Source organism: Ambystoma mexicanum, chromosome 3p, assembly GCF_040938575.1.
Source record: "Ambystoma mexicanum isolate Mex_15411 chromosome 3p, UKY_AmexF1_1, whole genome shotgun sequence".
Classification (NCBI taxonomy): domain Eukaryota; kingdom Metazoa; phylum Chordata; class Amphibia; order Caudata; family Ambystomatidae; genus Ambystoma; species Ambystoma mexicanum.
This window is the reverse complement of record NC_090925.1, coordinates 1,080,342,700-1,080,361,899: the sequence shown is the minus strand read 5'-3', so window position 1 is coordinate 1,080,361,899 and position 19,200 is coordinate 1,080,342,700. Positions and strand designations below refer to the sequence as shown.

Here is a 19,200-nt window from a genome sequence, read left to right as displayed (position 1 = left end):
GCAACGTGTGCTGAGGGGATGTTAGTTTCGCTAGATCACATAACGAACAGGGTGAGGAAGCATTACTGTTTTTCTGTGCCATTGCTTGGGAGCTGCAATTTCCTGCTAACTCACAACTGTATCCATTGCATTGTGCACTGTTGGTTGTGCGCCTGTATTTTCCTTGTTGAACCTCTTCCAAGAACATGCTCTAGGGGTTTCCATGAGGGTGCATGTTTAGAGAACTCTTGGGCTAGCACTGGCAAGAATAAATTGCTTACTTAAGCTCTTCTCCTTTAATTCCGGGTTTTGCCTCATACTAATTGAAGTCACAATCTCTCCACTGTACTACTGCTAAAGCTTTGATTCAGATTGCGAGGTCTGTTACCCTGGGTGTAGATTGAATAAGTGCTCATGTTGTAATCTTGCCCGGCATAGGGTGATTTCTGGGTGGGGAGCGAGGGGGGAAGACTATATGGCAATTCACAATTTGAAATATCTGATGTGTGGGCTGTTGTGGTGCCCTGGGAGACATTCCAGTTATTATCAGAGGTTGATTAGTCTGGGCCTTTTGATGGCTAAATGCCGCAAACCTTAAAATGGAACTTTCAGACTGGCCCCCATGTTAAATTAGTGGATGAGGGAATTAGAATGCAATTGAACACACTTTGGCTAAAGGCCTTTCGTGCCAGGCAAAGAACATAAAGCACAGCATAAAAATATTCTTAAAATATAAGAGCACATAGATAAAACTCAAAGGAGAGCCAGAAAAATAAAAAAGCCAAAAGATCAAAGGGTCATTAATGATTGAAAAACTACTTTGCTGTTCTGCAGGTGGTTGGGTCCAAAATAATTTTGAGCGGTGACACTTTTTGCCTCAGTTCCGTGATCCTCTGTAAATACTCTGGCAGGTTAGTCTGCCCACATCCCTCAATAATACAGTCCGCTAAAGGATTCCTTTCAGGGATGTGGTCTCTTCTGATCTTTTAGTCTAATAGATCCAGGATTCGTTGTTTGGTTTATCCATGCTAAAACCTTGTTCCGAAGGGCTTCCCATGGCTCCATGCTTCATTGTTCTAGGATCATTAAGTGTTAAAATGTATGTTTTCATTTATTTGAGCCAACATTTTCTTCCTTCATTTCTGGCATCTTCCCCTTACATCGGATGATTGTTTCCAAGTGTGGAACAAAGTTGTCACCTGAGTTGAAGGTAGAAACCGGGTCATTTAGAGTTTTTTTTAATTCACTTGTTGACATCTTTGGAATGATTGCAGAAAGTCTTCCTCGCAAAGTGATTTATGGGATGGGGATAGATGCAACATGTTGGTAAATGGCCGTTCCAACTCAATTGCCCATCGTTTAGGGCTCTGACTTTTGTCAGTGTCTTAACATTGATCAACTCACTGGCCATTCTAGGTAGTGATTAGATGAAGTTCTCAGATTGCCTTGATGTTGATCTAACGTCCAACTTGTCTGAGAGCAGCAGTTTACTTTGATTTTCACCTTGGTCTTTATGTTGGCTTTGTCTGCCAGAGCTATTAGTTCGCCTCTAAGCTGCCCACATTTCCTCCCTTAGCTCTGCCTCCATACCTAGGAGGAAGCTATGCAACTACTCCATGTAGTAGGGTAACTGCTTCGTTTGAATCATTCGGCCTGTCATCTATTAAAGGCCAATCATTTGCATCAAAACTGTAGAGCAGGATCTTAGGTTACTTATTTCAAGGATTCATCAGACTGGAACTCTGTTGTTTTTCATTAGGCATTTCAGTAAGGCATGTGTAACCAGGTGATGTATTACCATCTTCCCCTGAATGGATAGGCTGTGGAATTTGCTGAATGCATATAGGAGCCATATGTGACACTGCCTGGTCCCTCTACACCCCTCCCCAAAAACTTTTGGGGTTTATTGATATACAGGAGGAACAGTGCTCTTTTAATCACAAAAGAACGTACAATAGATAAGAAATCACATTTGTCAGGAAGCAGTGAGCTTCTTACAATGGGGTGAGTTTGAGGTACATTCTGACTAGATTGTGGAAGGGAATAAATGGAACAGTCACTGCGGACAATACATACGTGGACATACATAGATTAAGGAAAACCAACATTGGAAATGTTTAAGTGCAGATAGGCGGTACATTCTGCTGTGCTCAGGATGTGACAATAATGGGAGAGGGGGCTAGAGTAGAGGCAGAAGTAGTGAGAGAAAGGGGCATGTTAGAGGCAAGGGACAAATAGTAGCTAGCAGGCAGATTAGGTTGGTTAAGAGGTTAACTAGGAGACAAGGAGGTAGCCTTTTAGTTTGTTTTTGAACAAATATATGTTGACTGTTTCTCGGATATCCAGTGGAAGATAATTCCATACAAGTGGAGCAAGAAAAGGGAAAGAGTAGATGCGAGAGGAAGCACAGGGAGGGCAAGGATCCACAAGGTTAGTCGAGGCAGAGATTATGAGAAGGCTTATAGAGCTGGATAGATGAGGATCGATACAGTGGTGTCTTACCTAGAATAGATTTGTGAACTAGAGAAGAAATGTTTTGCATAGTCCGTCATCCACCATGGTGATGGTGCAAGGAAATAGGTGTGAAGTGAGGGAGTTCAAAGAGATACCTGAAAACAAAGTTTTTTCCTAATCTTTAGGAGGTTGAGGCGAGCCTCTGTTTCAGTTTAAGAACTGAAAGTAGAGAAGGTGTGAGAAGGGTCATAGATGATGCTGAGGTTTCTGAAGAACAGGTGGGTACTACATAAGCACAGGAAGCGATGAGAGAGCTTTTGGCAGGGAAGAAGAGCACTTCTGTTTCGTTACACTTTAACATCCGCGAATGCAAAGCCATACACTATGTAATGGCAAACAGTTGGAAATTGTGATAGAGATCTGAGCGGAGATTAAGAAAAGAGGAGATTTGAGTGTCGTCCACGCAGAGTTGGCACAACAACCCAAAGGAGGAGATTAGTGCTCCAAGAGCAGAGGTGTAGAGTGTAAAGAGCAGCAGGCCAAAGACCCAGCCTTGTGGAACACCAACAGTTAGAGGAGTGAGTTGAGTGGTGTTGTTGCTCCAGAAGATAGAGAATTGGTGAGTGTTGGGCAGAATTGCATGCAGTACCCTCTGGGACCACTAAACACAATTAGGACTACAGATGTAAGCCAAACCAACCTTTGGTATAGGTCTGTACCACACAGTTTTTGGTAGCGAGCTGAGCAGCCAGGCTTGTCTCAAGAGTGAATGTGAGCAGTACAAGTCATTACACAGAGGACTTTCAATCACAGTGGTTCAAGTAGACACTTGCACTCAAGGTTTCTTGGTAAAACACGTATTTGACACAATCATTTAGAAAACATTTCACTGCAAGGGGGAAAATTAATATTATATACCAATACATTTCAATACAAAACTCTAAGATTTTGAGACAGTTTGAGCTCCCCTGAAAGAGGAGCCAAATGGCAGTTCAGTTACTTAGAAGTGAGCAAAAAGGCATAAGGTAAGTAGAATAGATCCCATATACTTGTCAGACAGTGCAAATAGTTTCAGTTCACCAGAAGAGTTCATTTCAAGTCAATAGGCGTAGGCCAAAGTCAATGGGCTAGTGTTCTGGATAGGAAAGGGCAGTTCTGGTATCAAACGGTAAAGTCTTTGCAAAAGTTCTCAGAAGTAGTTTTGGGCAAAAAAGAATCATTTGTTGGGCCACAGGCTGATTAGGCCTGCAAGTTGGGAAAGTTTCACAAACTTTCACCGCGAGAGTGGCGTTCTCTGAATCGGGTTGGCACAGTACCTTAGTATGAAGAAACAAATGCAGCTGAATTCGTTGGTTCCTGGCAGTTCCTGCAGATCTCACTATTCCTGAGCCTCAGTGGTGGGGAAAAGAGGGAGGACATCGGGGGACTCCTGCAATGCATGGGATCGCCAGAAAACGCAAACAAAATGGAGTCACTGGAGTAGCTGTTCTTCAAGCACACAAGCTGGTGTCCTTCCCCCTGGTTAATCCTAACCAGCTTCGAAAATGGTATCCAGGTGGCTTACGAGTTGATTGGTCCCACCAACTCAAAGGAAGAAGTCGTCCTTGAAGGGGCTTCTCTGTCGAGATGAACTTGGCAATTCAGACCTGCAGAAGGGCTTCACCAGGAAAACCAACAGTCCAGGAGTTGCAGCAGCCGTCCTCTTCCAGCTCTTCTTTGGTTCTTTCGTTCCAGTGGTCGACTCTGCTTTCCAGTCCAAGACACTTGCCTTTTAAACACTTCTCTCCCTTTCATTCCAGCCAAGCTGTCACTCACACAGCAGTGTGGCAGTCCTTGCCGGACAGTCAGCCAGCCAATCACGCCAGAGTGCATTTGGGTCTCCTAGGAGACTAAGCACAGGGAGTTTCGAACACATCCCTCACTTCCTGCCCACCCCAGACACTCAGGCACCAGAGGCGGTCTTCAGTCCTTAAGCCCGCCAAAGGCATAAGAACAAAGGGACCAAGCCTGGTTTGGCGCGCAGAGACAAACTCTAGAAGGACCTTTCCAAAAAGATACAGCGAAACAAGACGACCGGGACCTGTTTAAACAAAGGGGCTTAAGGCGCCATCTTGAAAAACATGGCTCCCGTGATTTTTAGCTACCGGGGTTCGCGGTTTTGACAAATCATGGTAGTTCATTATAAAACCACTGCCACCAGCCTTTTCAATAGGAAAGAGTAGCATTTGATTGCTACATGATTGCAGGGGATACTATGTAAACCCTACAGCACTCCATTTTAAGATGGTGTGTGCTGGGTCTAGGAATTTGGAAAGACTAGTAAAGTCAATTTCACTTTACTTTCTCGGGGAAACAGTTTATCCCAGAGAAGGTATTTTAAACCTTTGGGAAGTCTAAAAGACATCCCTGTGTCACTGCACTGAGGGTACTGTGTAACACACGAAAAGACGATGCCTATGGAGTTATCTCAAACTCCATAATCAAAGAAAAAAAGTGTAAAGCACACATCAAAATGCATGAGTGGGGGGGGAAAAAAGGCTCACACTCTTTCCAGGTAAGAATCAAGTCCTCAAAATCTAGCAAAGTTGCTGGGGGTCTCTAAGGTGAAGGCAATTGGCACATTTATGAGAATTCTCCCTAACAGTGAGGTGGGATTTAATCTAGGCACGGGCTTGATCATGAATCCCTTTGAGTATTAAGGAGATCGGAGTAATCGACTATGTCAAAGGCTGTAGATAGGTCAAGGAGAATTAGGATAAGAGGATAGCCGATGTGTGTGACACTACAGAATTGTTTAGACTCCTACCAAACTGTGGTGGTGAAGGAAGGGAGGAACAGAGCCAATGATGAACAAAGAGCGCAATAAAATGAGCTTTGAACGCCTCTAAGTCTTTGGAAAACCAGGCGTGTCTGCTTACAAAATGCAAGCATATGTTCTTTCCTGTGAACTGGCAAATGTTAGCCGCACTACTTCAGTGGCTTTCTCCAAATTCACGCCAAATGCCAAGCCCTTTCTGTTTTCCTTTCTGCTTCCACACAACCTCAGAAAGATTCAAACCTATTAAAACAGTAAAATAATTACATGATATGGGCCAAACACATCAGAGTTTTACATCCTTAATTGCTTAAGAGCTGAATTACAGCTTACTTGTGAGGCCATGGGAACAAACATCCCAGCTGCAGCTCTTCACACACACACCAAGTCCCATCCACGGAAGCAATCCATCTCCTGTGTCTCTGTTTAAATCAAGCCCCTACGGGTAAGAGTCTTAAATCGGCCCAAAGGCAATTAAGTATATGCTCCGCTGCCGTCACCCATGTACTGCACAAACTACAGAGCTTTTCTCCTCACATTCACGGATGAAAATGGGGAGGTGTTGGCAATAGTTTGCTATTTATTTCAATGATATTTTCACTATTCCATTTGCTCATTATGTAATGCCCACCGCCTTTTACTCATATTAAACTTGATTACCTTTGAATCTTTATTGCAAAGTACTTAAAGATTTTTTTTTAAAGAACAGACAGTCTATTAACAGTACACTTGAAGTAACTGCTGAAGGAAAGCTTAAGAATATTGACTCATTTTGGAATTTTCCATTTTTAAGATACTGATATCAGTTGTGTAGTGTAATGTCGACCTATATGCCTATTTTTGTCCTATACACAAGACTGCCTCAGATAATTTAGAAGTTTGTGGTTAACTACAATTTTTATAATTCTCCATTTCATTCTAAGTATAGCGTCAATGGTGTTCACCAGATGCAACAATGGTGGATGCTCATAAAACTGCTGGGGAATCGGGTATTCCCTTTAAAACTGGTTGAAAACCGGTATTGCTTGGTAACTGGTATGCTTGATCTTCAGACTACACTGAATGTGGGCTTGGGGCGTTTGAGGAACTTTCTTTCATGAAATAGGTATGTTACTACTATGTATGTAACTGGTAGTCTTACAGGAATAATCTTCCCTGCCATGATTTCCTTATGTCAAGTAGGTGTCAACATACTAGAAGATGTTTAGTTTATGCAGATGTTTTAAAGTTCTTGCATATCAAAACTATTCTCAATAATAAGCTGTTGCATCATTCTTAAAAATGTCCATTTGAACTATTCCAGCATCTTTAAGGTTTATTCACACAAGGGCTTCATAGCCTTTTTTGTCATCTTTCCCACTCTTATATGTTATGTTGCGCTTTACAAATTCCATGAATATCCACCTTTTACACTCTTGTGGTGCTTGCAGAATTTAATTTAGCATCTGATCTAGCTCATTTTGGATATAGGTGCTTCCAGAAATATCACAAAATGTAATTCTTTTGTTTAAAAAGTAGACATCTTAATTTCTATAGTATCTGTCTAAGGTGTTCATTTTTTAAAAAAAACATGTTCACTTTCGTCAGTTTTCCATTTTGATTTGGCTTTTTTTTTGTCCCTGTCCTGTGTTTAATAATAGGTGAAAATGGACTTCTTTGACTTGCTGTCTAATCACCATTTGGACGGTCAGTCACGCTGGAGCAAAGTGAAAGACAAAGTAGAAGGTGACCCAAGATATAAAGCTGTGGATGGTTCCTCTATGAGGGAAGACCTCTTCAAACAGTACATTGAGAAAGTTGCTAAGGTGTGTTTGTTCTTTCTAGATTCAACCACATGTATTTGTTGAAGTGTGGATCAAAGGCTTGTATGTCGGTCATGATTTAGCCTTCTGCAAGGCAGTGTTTTTTTTTTTTGGCCAGCAGCCTGTAATTAGAAACTTGTATAAATGGCTAACGTTTGCCCAATCCTTGACTTTCAAATTACTGGCCCCTGAGTGGCCTTTCGCCTCAACACCCCAAATAGTTGACATGTTCATAAAAGGGCACTTATATAGTCCTCGTTTGCCACTAGCATCCTCAGTGAATATATTGTTTCATGGGACTCAACCTGTTTCTTATTTTCTCACACAGGCATTATTTGGACATTACTCCATGTGTTGTTTGTTTTTCTTTAGCTAATGGAAGCCTGTAGTACTTGCAATTTTTAAGCCTTTTTAAATATCTGTCTCTGAAGAGATCCTTCCTGGAATGGGTGACCCTTAAGGAGGGAGATCCTGTGACCAAAAACATATTGTTCCATGCTGACTAGATTAAAAACTATTCTGACTTATTCCCTAAATTTGTAGCGAATTGTCAATTTCTGAAAACCGTATCATTTTCCACTCCCTCTGTAAGGATGAAAGTCTCTCTTGCTCACTTTTGTAAGTCCCCTCCACTTCATGATTACTCTTTAGGATTTCCTGACCGTTTTTGTTCTGAGTGACTTGCATCCAGATCTCACTGTGTGACATGGCTCTTGGGCGGGGGGTCTATTATAGCCCTCACGGTTAGTGGCTTCCACAAAGATCTGATTCGTTTCCAGTTCATTCCTGCCATTCTGTACTGCCCCCCCCCCACACCCTCATTTCTGATTGGCCCAAGCCCTTTATCCACTTTCTCCCTTGTTGTCAAGGTATTGGGTGAAAATGTATTTTTTTTTTTAAATCAAATTTTAAAAAGAATGATTTTAGAAAGACTGCTCCGAGCAATCTTTCTAAATGCAACTGTCATGCCCCTACTGCACACAAGTGCGCACAAAGGCTGACCGGAGAGGAAAGTCATGACAGTGAGTGTTTTTTGTGTTTGTGAGTGAGTGGGTGTCTCTGTGATCGAGGAGGGGGGGAATGTTTGTGGTGGGGAAGCGAGGGGGCGGGAGAGCGGGTAAAAGTGTTTTTGCATGTCTGTGAGTGGTGGAAGATGAGGGGTACTGTGTTGGGCTGCGAAGAGTGGTGGCAGTGGATCAAAGTAGGGTTTTCGTGGGGGTGAGCCCCACCCCAATTTCCTATAAATCCTGCCGGCTCGGGAGAGGGTTGGAGGGGGAATGTCCTTCAAACAGGCTGGGGTGGGGCGGGGTCAGTATGTGATATTTCAGCATTTTGAAGGCCGCACAAAATCGACCAAATTAAATATGTCTTTTATGTGTTCGACCTTCAAAATGCAGAAATATCATTAAGTACCTTGCTCATACCATCTTATCAGGAAAGAAGACAGTGAGGGTAAAAGTGGAAGGTTGAAGTCTGGCCCCAGCCCAGGTCCTCCACATTCGTATCAGGTAGAGGAATTCTGCTCATGTCTTGTGCCAGCAATTCCCCTGCCTGATTCCTTGGGAATTCTCTCCCCTCTTAGCGTGCTCTGTTGACTTAAAAGTGCAGTTTGCCATTTCTTGCCAAATATGAATGCCTTATTTCTTTTGCTGGCCTATGATTTTCTATGAAGTCTGGTTTAAAGTCCATGTCAGGATTTGTCCCTCTGTCACGCACAGTGCTGGGACTCACACACACTGCATGGATCTGAGTGCCCCGTTGAGGCTGGGCAGAATGTATTACTTTCTCTCATTGTGTGCGTGAGAGGGGGAGACTGTGAGAGAGATGGAAACATGTAGGAGGCCCATGCACCCCTGGCCTCTTGCCAGCTTCAGGAAGACTAGGGAATCTGAGCAATCTCCCCCTTACCACCAGAGCTGCCCACTCTGCTTTTGCTTGAAGGGCCACAGTGACTTTGTGACAGTCAATATATTTCCTGGTGTGCCAGACTTTAAAGGGATTTGATTTTTGTGCAAAATTATATTGGGATTTTAAGATTGTTCTGCCGAGGAGTGGAGGAGGCAGTACTTAAACAAAATGTATATTGACCTTCACATTTGATTTAATAGTTAAAGTTCAGTAATGGAGGAAAAGTCAAGGATAATCTTGATTGGGTGCACAGACCTGAGTAGTGTTCTTATTATTGACAGAAATAGTTTTCACCTCCAAAAATAATCCCATCATTTCACGGCACTGACTGTTTGCACCAAAACCCACACATTCAGAGCGTTAAGCAAAGCAGCGTTAGTGGAATGAGATGGCGTGCATGTAAGGACAAGCACACTATTAGCACCTTTTTCGTCCAGTACTTTTCTATGCACAGACTGGATATGATCGTTACTGAGTAGCTGCGTGTTTAACATGCACAATTTGTATTCCTATTTTCTCCTTCCCTCACATGTATGGTCCAAGCCAAGTTATTCCTGCAACAAGGTATATGCCCTGATTTCGTTCCGTATTCTTGCATCATTGGGGTCCCACTGTCCTTGTCCTTGCTGTTCTTTGAGTGATGCACAGTATCACAAGATTGGTTCATGCATGATTAAGAATCTGGGATTGCATTTCCCATCACCACCCTCCGGATGACTACCATAGAAACGCAAAGAGCAAGAAGGCAAGTAAACTTGTAATTCTGAAGCACCCTGATGAGGTACGCGTTCCCTACTAACCAGATGCGGCAGAATAACAATCCAGTACTGCACCAAAGAATCTGAGACACAAGAGAGTTCTAAGGTACCCACCAGACCCAATACCAGCACTTCCATTGAGCGTTGACCTATGCTTAATGCCAGGAAAGCCCCCGACGTGGCATTCTAATTGGCCCTCGGGCATAAATGTATTGTGGTCCTGCCTAATGGTCAAGGATTACACTTTTTTCTCCTTTGGGCTCCTCATGGCCTTTGCAAAAGCCCTACCGGATCATAAAGGGGAGTTAGTCCTGAGCTCCTTGATGATCCGTGGCATGATCAAGCAAACTTTGTTGTAATCTCCCCTGCTCAGGGCAGCATACAGGGCCAGTAACAGCCAGTCAGCCCGAGCCTAGGTAGGCCTGAGCGAAGGGTGAGGAGTTTCTCGTGGGAAGGGTAGCTGGATGGGGAGGCAAGAGGTAGAGGCTCCCGGTTGCCTCCCCACAATCAAGATGGCACCACCCTGATACAGGCCTGTGTGGCTGGAAAATCCCACAGCGGTAAACTGTTCTTTCGCATCTCCAGTAACCTGATTGGCTCAGTGCCCTTCACCGGGTGCAACCATCTCATGTCTCAAACCATCGAGGATGGCTGTTTGTCCTAAAGGATAAGAAAGTAGGTTTCCCTCTGCTGCATCCCATTTCAGATAACAGTGCTAACTCAGTGCAACAAGTAACCTGTTTGTCATGGACATCCCACCACTCTGCACACTGCCATCAACCTGTACGTGTCGGAGCCTCTGAAGAAAGTTTCTGACCCACAGCTGAAAAAGAACATTTCCGCATAATTAGTGGTGCTTGTCCAGGCACCGAGCCTCTAACACGGACATGTTTACCCCCCACTCCAGAATGAATAGTTCTAGTCCAGAGATGGTATCTACAATAAGAGAAAAGATCCAAAGGATGGACAAAGCCCAAGCATGTTCATACAAATGCTTCTGGCGATTCCACCTTCAGTTAAGTGGTCACCATCCTTCACTAAGAGCTAGGGTGTCCCATTTTCGCCCTGCTCCTTGCTGAAACAAGGGTGTTGGTGGATGTACTTCCAAGCAGATCAGAACAGTCTTTTACTCGGCTGCACCCATATGTTAGAGGTCTATGGTGTGGAAGTTGATTTTTTGCTAGATGCATGACTTTGTACTATACCTTATAAAGAATTGTCTTGCTAGTACCCATTCTCCTGAAACAACAGTAGTGACCTGTACTGGTGCCAAGGCACAGGTCCATTCAGTGTTGCACCTACCATTACACACGTCGGCAAGAAAGAGTAGATTTGGTGGCCAAAACATTCTCTACATTTAAGGCAGACATAGTGTGATGCCATTCTTGCACCTTGAAATTCAGGGTTATGCAAACATATATTTGATTTTGCATGGGATCCTCCTTGGATGAAAAATGTGTCTCGAATTGAAGAAATGGATATGTTCTAATCTGCGCATGGAATCCTTGATAAACTGATAAACTATCAAGGAGCATGTGCCTGAGCCTTGACATATACATAGAGGATTATGGCTAAAGAGCACAGAGTTGAGCCTTTTGGCTCAAGAAAAGGCACCGTCACTTCCTTTTCATGGTATGAATTTTTCAGTGTCTTTCCAGATGCAGAAGAAAATAAAAAAACACCATCTTCCAACAACCTATATATTGCCTAAAATCCTTTTAAATCTTTGTTTTTCAACATTATTCAAGCAACTATGAAGGTCTTTCCAGGGCATCAGACTTTCAGGCTTGGGCCCAAGAGCATCGGAACAGTCTAACTGACCCCTCTTCCCAGCCAAGAAAGAAGCTATGCACTACAAACTGGTTTCTTCCTTTCACTGTTACAGCCTCAGATAAAGAAAAGCACTCACACTTTTCTGGCCAACAATCGTACAACCATAGTGAGGGGCTCTATTTTTGATTTCCTGGGAAACAACTTCCATGGTCTTGCACAAATTTTAGTGCCCTTTTGCTAACTTTTTTGAGTATCCACCTTGTTTTGCTTGTCTGTTATGGTACCCTGGCTTTTTTTCTTCCAGAGTTCCATCTGGAGCTCACTTGGTATGTGACTTACACATGTTTGTGGCGTTTTTGGGCACCCTTATGATTCCCAACTGCACATGTGCCCCTTTGTCTCCCTGGATCAGTGCACTGACCCACTACAGGTGTATGGTTCTGGTTGGTGACAGTATATCTTATTACATTTGTTGCACATGTTGTAGCAAATTTGGCTCACAGCAAGCTTTTTCTTTTGGCGGGCTTGGATGATGGAATCTGTGTTTTATTTGTATGCGCTTGGTTTTACGTAGTGCAAACAGTAGAATATAGAGCGGAACCCAAGTTTTACCTTTGAGTGCCCCCACTGGAGGCCGCAAGGGTACAAGACATAAGTAACTCCTTCCACGTTTTGTAGACCTTTATGTCATCAATTTAATTCTCATAGTGTAAGTGATTTCAGTCCAGCACCAACCAAGTCAATGCCTAGTATGGGATGCCCAATGGAAACCCTTATTTATATATTTTTATGTCAAAAGTTCATTTACTTCTGAATGATAAACCCTTATATACCGCCCCTCTTTGAATTCCCACGGTCTCACTGAACCAAGAAATAGGTTTGTTTTGCAAATTAAAAGATTTATTTGAAGAATTGAACAATATATAGATTATACTTTTATGAATATGAATAATATCTGCATATGACACTTATCAATATGAACAATGATCAGCAATGGGTAATATTACAATATCAACAATCTCTTTAATCAATTAGGAGTAGGGATAGGAGGATTAATGTAGCAGAGAATACTTGGGGCGTTTCAAGGAAATGCAGTGATATGAAAAAATGCAACACAGAAATAAACTTGATATGAATTTAACCAAAGACAATGTAATCACACTTCCCCCCTGTTGTTACTCACTCCCCCCAACATGCAATATGAAGATATGGAATGAGGGCACACAGGTATCTGGAATAACAATCAACAATGCAGTTCAATCCCAATTCTCCCCCCCCCCCCCCGCAAGCTTAGAGAAAACAGTAATGATTTTAAAACGGGTCAATTGCTTTTAAATGTAATTTGAATTGAATGGGAAAATGCTAAAATTTATTTTAATTCGCTAAATGGGATTCAGAACTAGTGAGAGTTGATTTGGATTGGTGCAGGGCAACACTAGCAATGATTATAGAATGATTAGCAGATGGAAAACAAAATTCAGAAGTTGAAAGCAAGAAATAGCTGTTTTTCTATTGAATGAAATTTAACCAAATTGCTAACTTTTCCGCGTGCGGGAAACGCGATTACAGAAAAACTATAAGAAATTGGACTATCTTTTTGGTTTCGTTTTAAAGCTGAGGACTTTAGCTTCAAAATGACATTGAATTTTGTTGCTAGGACGTACGGTTCAAAAGTTAGAGGTTTTTGTGAAGCTAGATTTTTCAGAAACAGTCAAGATTCAAAATGAAGGATGCACTTTAAAGATTTCGGAACCAAGTTGGACTTATACTAAGGAGCTATGAAAGTAAAAGATATCCAACGGGACAACCACCAGAACAGGGCGCCTTCCACTCTGATTGTTGTGTGCCAGGACACTTGACTTTCTTCAGAAAATATCAGCGCACAGATGATTATCGCTACAATTATCACTGACTATATAAAGACAAGAATTCAGGATAGACACAAGATTCTATAATGCAATTCTGGATAGGTCGAAATGGATTGAATAGGATTACTTTAAAAATAAGAGATGACTATGGACAGTTCTAGACTAAATACTCACTCCTATGGCTTTGGAATGGAATGGGCCCGTCAAAGATCTGGTCAAGGGTTTGGACTTCACTCTCCACCGGGCAGGATTCAGGGCACCTGGACTCTGCTCTCAGCAAGGCACTCTGGTCTGTGCAGCCTCTTGGACTTGATCTACCGGGTTCTGGATACAGCTCTGCTCTATGGGTCTAGATCTTGGTTCTAGCACTGAGTTCTTAGCTAGAACAGCAAAACAGCTCAGTCCGGCTGTTGGATTTTGTGGTGCCCCTTGGAAGTTTAGGGGTTAAAATCTGGTTGCTTAAGATTCTGAAGGCCAGCTGAGAAGAGTTCAGCTCTTGGGATTGGGCCCTTCTGCTTCAAAGTCCTAGAGTCTGGTTTCTGGATCTATGTCTGGTGCCTGGATCTTCCTGCAGGGTGCTTCGCCAAGGAATCAGTTGATGAGTGGAAAGTGTCTCCCTTCTGGGTCCTCAACAGTCCCTATTTATCCATTTCCAAAGTGGGTGGGGAGGCTGATTATCTATGCCCAACCCTCTAAGGATCTGATAGGTCACAGAATTTCCCCTCTCCAGATTTGAGACAGGAGCAGTGTGTCATATGTGTCAGAGTGACAATGTGTTTATGGTCCAAAGGAAATCCCTCCCCTTTGCTTTTACTTAGGAAATCTATTTTCCCCAAAAAACATATTTCCAAGATGCACAACCTGTTAATAATACATAATTACATGACAGATTGCTTAAGGTACATTGCTGTCCAACTCTCCTCTTCCTGCGAACTTTAGTTCATAAATGACAACTTTTTCGCACTTTGGTGGGTTTCTCAATGTTAGTTCTGCACCAATTTTTATACATGCATACACATCCCATCTGGGCATATTCCTGTAATTTTTCATGTTCCAAACGTATAAACACAATGGCTGGAATATGAATAATTTCCGGGGTTCAGTCTCAGAACATCGCACAGATTCCAAATTAGTTTTAAACTGTGAGCACATTTTTCATTTTAACAACCTATAAGTTTCATATTTTTCTCAGGTCAATACAATTTGCTATAAGCATTTTTCTAAAACATGCATTTACTTCAACTTCGATCCACATTTTCAGTCTGGCCCGCCTCCAAAGCTGGGCTGAGTCATAGGGTCACATGGCTCACCTTCCTGCCAGAGCAGTTGGTGTCAGTCACACCCGAATTAGCATTTTCTATTCAGTTCAAGGACCCTATTGTTTCTTTCTCACAGCAGCAGAGGAAATCTCCTCCCCTTCTGATTAACATGCCAAGGCAAAATCCTCTCCTTTTGGTGGGAATGAACAAGATGGGAGGTTCTCAGGGAAAGAAAGCCTTTTGGAAGTTTTAGCTAAATCAGGTTACCTTATGGTCAATTGTAACATAGTTCCTTGTGAAAACATTACATTTATAAATTTAAAATAAGCAAACATATCTTTAATTCCAGTCTTTTTCAACATGAAAATCAAATGTGTTGCACTCTATATGGCATTTTGATGGAAATCCCTTCTTTGGCATATTCACTTTTTAAAACACAAGTTTCTCCTGTCAGATTTAGAGATCGCCAGCGCCTGTCGGAGGCGAGTAACAGTACTGCACCCATTTTTGACAGATTTCTTTCCATCAAGTATCCTTAAAAGTGGATTTTGTTCTGATAACCTATGATTCTTGCTGACATTGTAATTGCATGGGTTCTTGCAGTAGAATAATGTGGAACACCCAACAAGGAGTTTGAATATTTTGGGTGGTTTGTGAGCCATGATTTTTGCAAATTTTGACAACCAAGCAAACAGATTTCCAAACAGCTCTGTGTTTCTTTGGCAATCAGCATTGTGTTTTCAAGTGGTTTCAGGCTACTCTGTGGGTAGCCCAATGGTGGGTTTTGGCAGTGGTCTCCTGTGTTCAGTGAGATAGGCAAAAGTGGATGGCGACCTATTTTTCATTTTTTTACAGCGCAATTTTGGGTGATTTTTAGCGAGCAGCCTGCTTTCCAGTGGCCATTTCTGATGTTTCTGCTGCCAGCAAGGCACAGTAATGTTGCAGGGCCTGGACCAGTGGGTTGAAACATACCACAATATTTTATTCGGATAAAAGCCGTAAACCAAAACACAGCATACAAATATACACAGTCCAGTTAGATAAAACTCCATATACAAAAAATGCATAAAACAGTCATCAATTTTAAAATTACATTAAATTTAAAACTTCATTAATGCGTCCACAATAAGTTTTCCTTGTACCATGCCTTCCTCAGATATTCTAGGGAACACCAGGCAACGACCACAGGTTCAGCTTGTAACACCATCATTTAATTGGCTTCTCCTCCACAAAAGAGCCCCAAAGGCAGAAAAACATAGACATGGGTACACCCTCTCCCAACTATAAGAAAAGAAGACAATACAGCTGAAAAACGACATCCTCATCTTCTCCCCACCTTTATATCCCTCCCTAACAACTCCGACCCTAACATATTAGTAGAGACCTTCAACAACACTATGACTAAGGTCCTTGACATCATTGCGCCAGTCAAACTGCGTAAAAGTAAACAAAGGTCTCACCTTAACACTTGGTTCACCCCCCCAGCTTAAACAATTACGACTCTAAAAAAGAAAACTCCAAACTATATGGCGACACTCCCCTACGGACGAGAACAAAGTCCAAGTAACTAATTTGGCCAACAGCTAAAAAAAAAAATAATAATCCTCACCAAAAAGAACCTGTTTAATGACAGAATTTCCAAGGCCAACCCCAACACTAAGGAGTTATTCACCATCCTCTGTGAAATGGAAACCCCTATTCCACCTATAGACAATGTTACTAAAGATGAGCAATGGTGCACTAGCGTCCAAAATGCCCTAGCTAACAAAATAGCCACCCTTCAAACCAAAATAGCCAACAAAAAAGCATCTCTGCTCTCAACCTAGATGCAACCCTCCCTGCCTACTGTACTACCTAGTACCGATGTACCATTCAAATTCTCCAAAATCTCTACTAGAAACTGAAAGTCATCTTATCCCTGAAACCGCCAAATTGTAAGGGTGACAGTTGTCCAGCACAAATAATTAAGGACGCAGCTAGAGATTTAGCACCATTTAGCTCTAAACTAATTAATGCTTCCTTCAAATCTAGTACTGTTCCCAATAATCTGAGTCCTGGGTTCTACCGTTACTGAAGAAACAGACCCTAGACTCTTCCATCCCAACTAACTATAGAGCAATCACAACAGGTCCCGTTCCTCCTAAAAATAATTGAGAGAGTAGTATCTCCAAATTCAGAATCATCTCGAAACTAACGACCTACTAGGCTCCCGCCAATCCGGATTTAGGCCACAACATGGGACGGAAACTGCACTCATTGCTTTAAAGACTCAAATTAACATGTTGAAGGACAAAGGTAAAACAGCTATGCTACTCCTCCTTGACCTATCGGTGGCCTTTGACCTGGTGGATCATGCAGTATTATGCAACCACCTGGCATCAGCTGCCCATTTGTCAAGTGATGCTATAGCCTGGGTACAATCCTTCCAGACTAACTGTACAATGAGTTTTCTCCCCTTCAGCATCTGCAGACCCAGTCCAAATTACCTGTGGGGTTCCACAGGGATCTTGTGTCTCACCGACAATGTATAACATCTTTACTAAGCCACTCTTTGACACATTGGATAGACTGGGTATCGCCTACACTAATTATGCTGACTTTACTCAGATCCTCATACCCCTTTCGGGCAACTTTGTTGAAGATACGGCTCTTGTAAACAAGATATACCTCCTCATTCAGGCTTGGATAGCATTACATGTCCTCTGCCTGAATGACAACAAAACTGAGATTCTGATACTGGGCTCCAACGCCAACTTAGCCCAAGTTACACTGCCTTCAATATCAGCGGCAATGTAATTAAAGTAGTAACCGAGGTAAAAACATTAGGATTTTGCCTTGACTCCACCCTATCACTAAAGTTAGCGCGATCTCCTCATCAACTGCCTACACCTGTAAACTTATTAGGTCCTGCAGACCATTCCTTTCCAAAGTAAGCTGCATTACCCTCACTAATGCATTAATAATGTTCATATTAGACTACTGCAACGCCTTATATACAGGAGTAAACAAATACATCATAGATAAAATGCAAACATTACAAAATAATGCCCATAGAGCAGCACTGAACATACCAAGTAGAGAGCATATCTCCAACATTAGAAGAGACCAGCACTGGCTCAGAATTGGCTATAGGATCCTTCTTAAAACTGTATCCCTCACCTTCAAATGCCTCAACAACGCTGCACCCCCATATCCCAGACAGAATGGTTAAAAGAACGTTGGCCTGCCCTCCCAGATCTAACTCCCACTGCTTAGAAATGGCCAGCTTTAAACTTGCCAAAGCTGGCCCTTTCCTGGAATACACTTCCTCTAGCCCTCAGAACTAAACAGCCATACCATAGATTTAGGCACAATCTGTTAAACTGGCTTAGTTCTAATGACAACTAATATCAGCTTGCTCTGCTGTACCTACTTATGAACATGATTTCCTGACCATCTCTTCCTCTATGTGTACAATTGTTGATTTTACCACTGTACCTGCGTGTACGTTACTCCCCTCCCTTGCATTCCCAAACTCTGTACCTATTTACATTTTGTAACTAAGCCTTAAGTATACTTGTACATACTGCACCCTGCTACCTGAGGGTTTGGTGCGCATTATCAAATAAACAAACAAATATGAGAGCCGAGAGCGGCACTGGGTAATATTAGCTTCTCTTAGAAGTGGGATGATGGTGCGTTTTCAAATGTCATTATACATGGGCAGAACAAACCAAAATGTAAAATATTTTCTTTCGCAGCGCTGCAGCGTGGACAAGCTGAAGTCTGCTCATAACCCTCCCGTTTCCTCGTGTTATCTATTAGCAGCAAAAGGTTAAAGCCTGCCCTGGTCAATGGCCAAAGATCTATAGGTTTGTTGCTGTGTGTCATAAAGGGCTGTATTGTGTCCAATTTCATAAGGGCCAGGTATTTCCTGAAGATTAAAGAGAAAGCCCAGTTGATTCTCGATTTGTTGAGATAGGGAGCAAAAGGCCCTCTTAAGCATTCTACACTCAGCAACAGATAACAATTGACCAGGACAAGGTAGATTTGGCGCATTGATCTGTCTCAAACACTCAAGAGATACATTTCAGCCAACGTATTTTGCGCCAGAAGGAACTCTGCAGCAGGGTTCTAACTATTTAGTGGGTCAGAAGGCTTTGTCAGGATTACCAAAAGTACTTACCTGCTTCAGAATATTTGTGTGATCTTTTGTGGTGTTCTAAATCTTTTTCCTTTGACATATTCCTAAATCTGATTCTAAATGCAACAGTGATATATTAATGTCTCCAGCACTCGAACTATTGAAATCACCTGAGGGTGTCTGTGGGCCATTCCAAATGGGTACTTGCTGATTTAGAAATCTTAGGAGTGTGTATTTTTGAAGTGTATTTGAGTGTTACTGTTATATTTCCCCTTCTGAAGAAGGCTTATTCTAACTGACTGTTTAAAAAGTCTTTGTAGAATAGAAGAAATCAAAGTAGGGCCACAAGCTGATTATGCTTGCAAGAAACTCTACAAGAGCAACTGAGACAAGTCTCCACTGAGATCAAGCAAGGTGGCACAACAAGAGGTGTCAGACTTTACAATATCTTTAGGTTGAAG

At 42.2% G+C, this 19,200-nt stretch overlaps 1 protein-coding gene across 2 annotated transcripts in view; it reads left to right on the top strand.

The window, feature by feature from the left end:
• The window catches only part of TCERG1 (transcription elongation regulator 1), a 1,289,229-nt gene that overhangs the window by 1,130,111 nt on the left and 139,918 nt on the right, over nt 1-19,200 (top strand). For both annotated transcript variants that reach the window (XM_069652440.1, XM_069652439.1), the window contains one exon: nt 6,889-7,053. In XM_069652440.1, the coding sequence (XP_069508541.1) occupies nt 6,889-7,053 (165 nt within the window). The remainder of the gene's footprint in view (nt 1-6,888; nt 7,054-19,200) is intronic.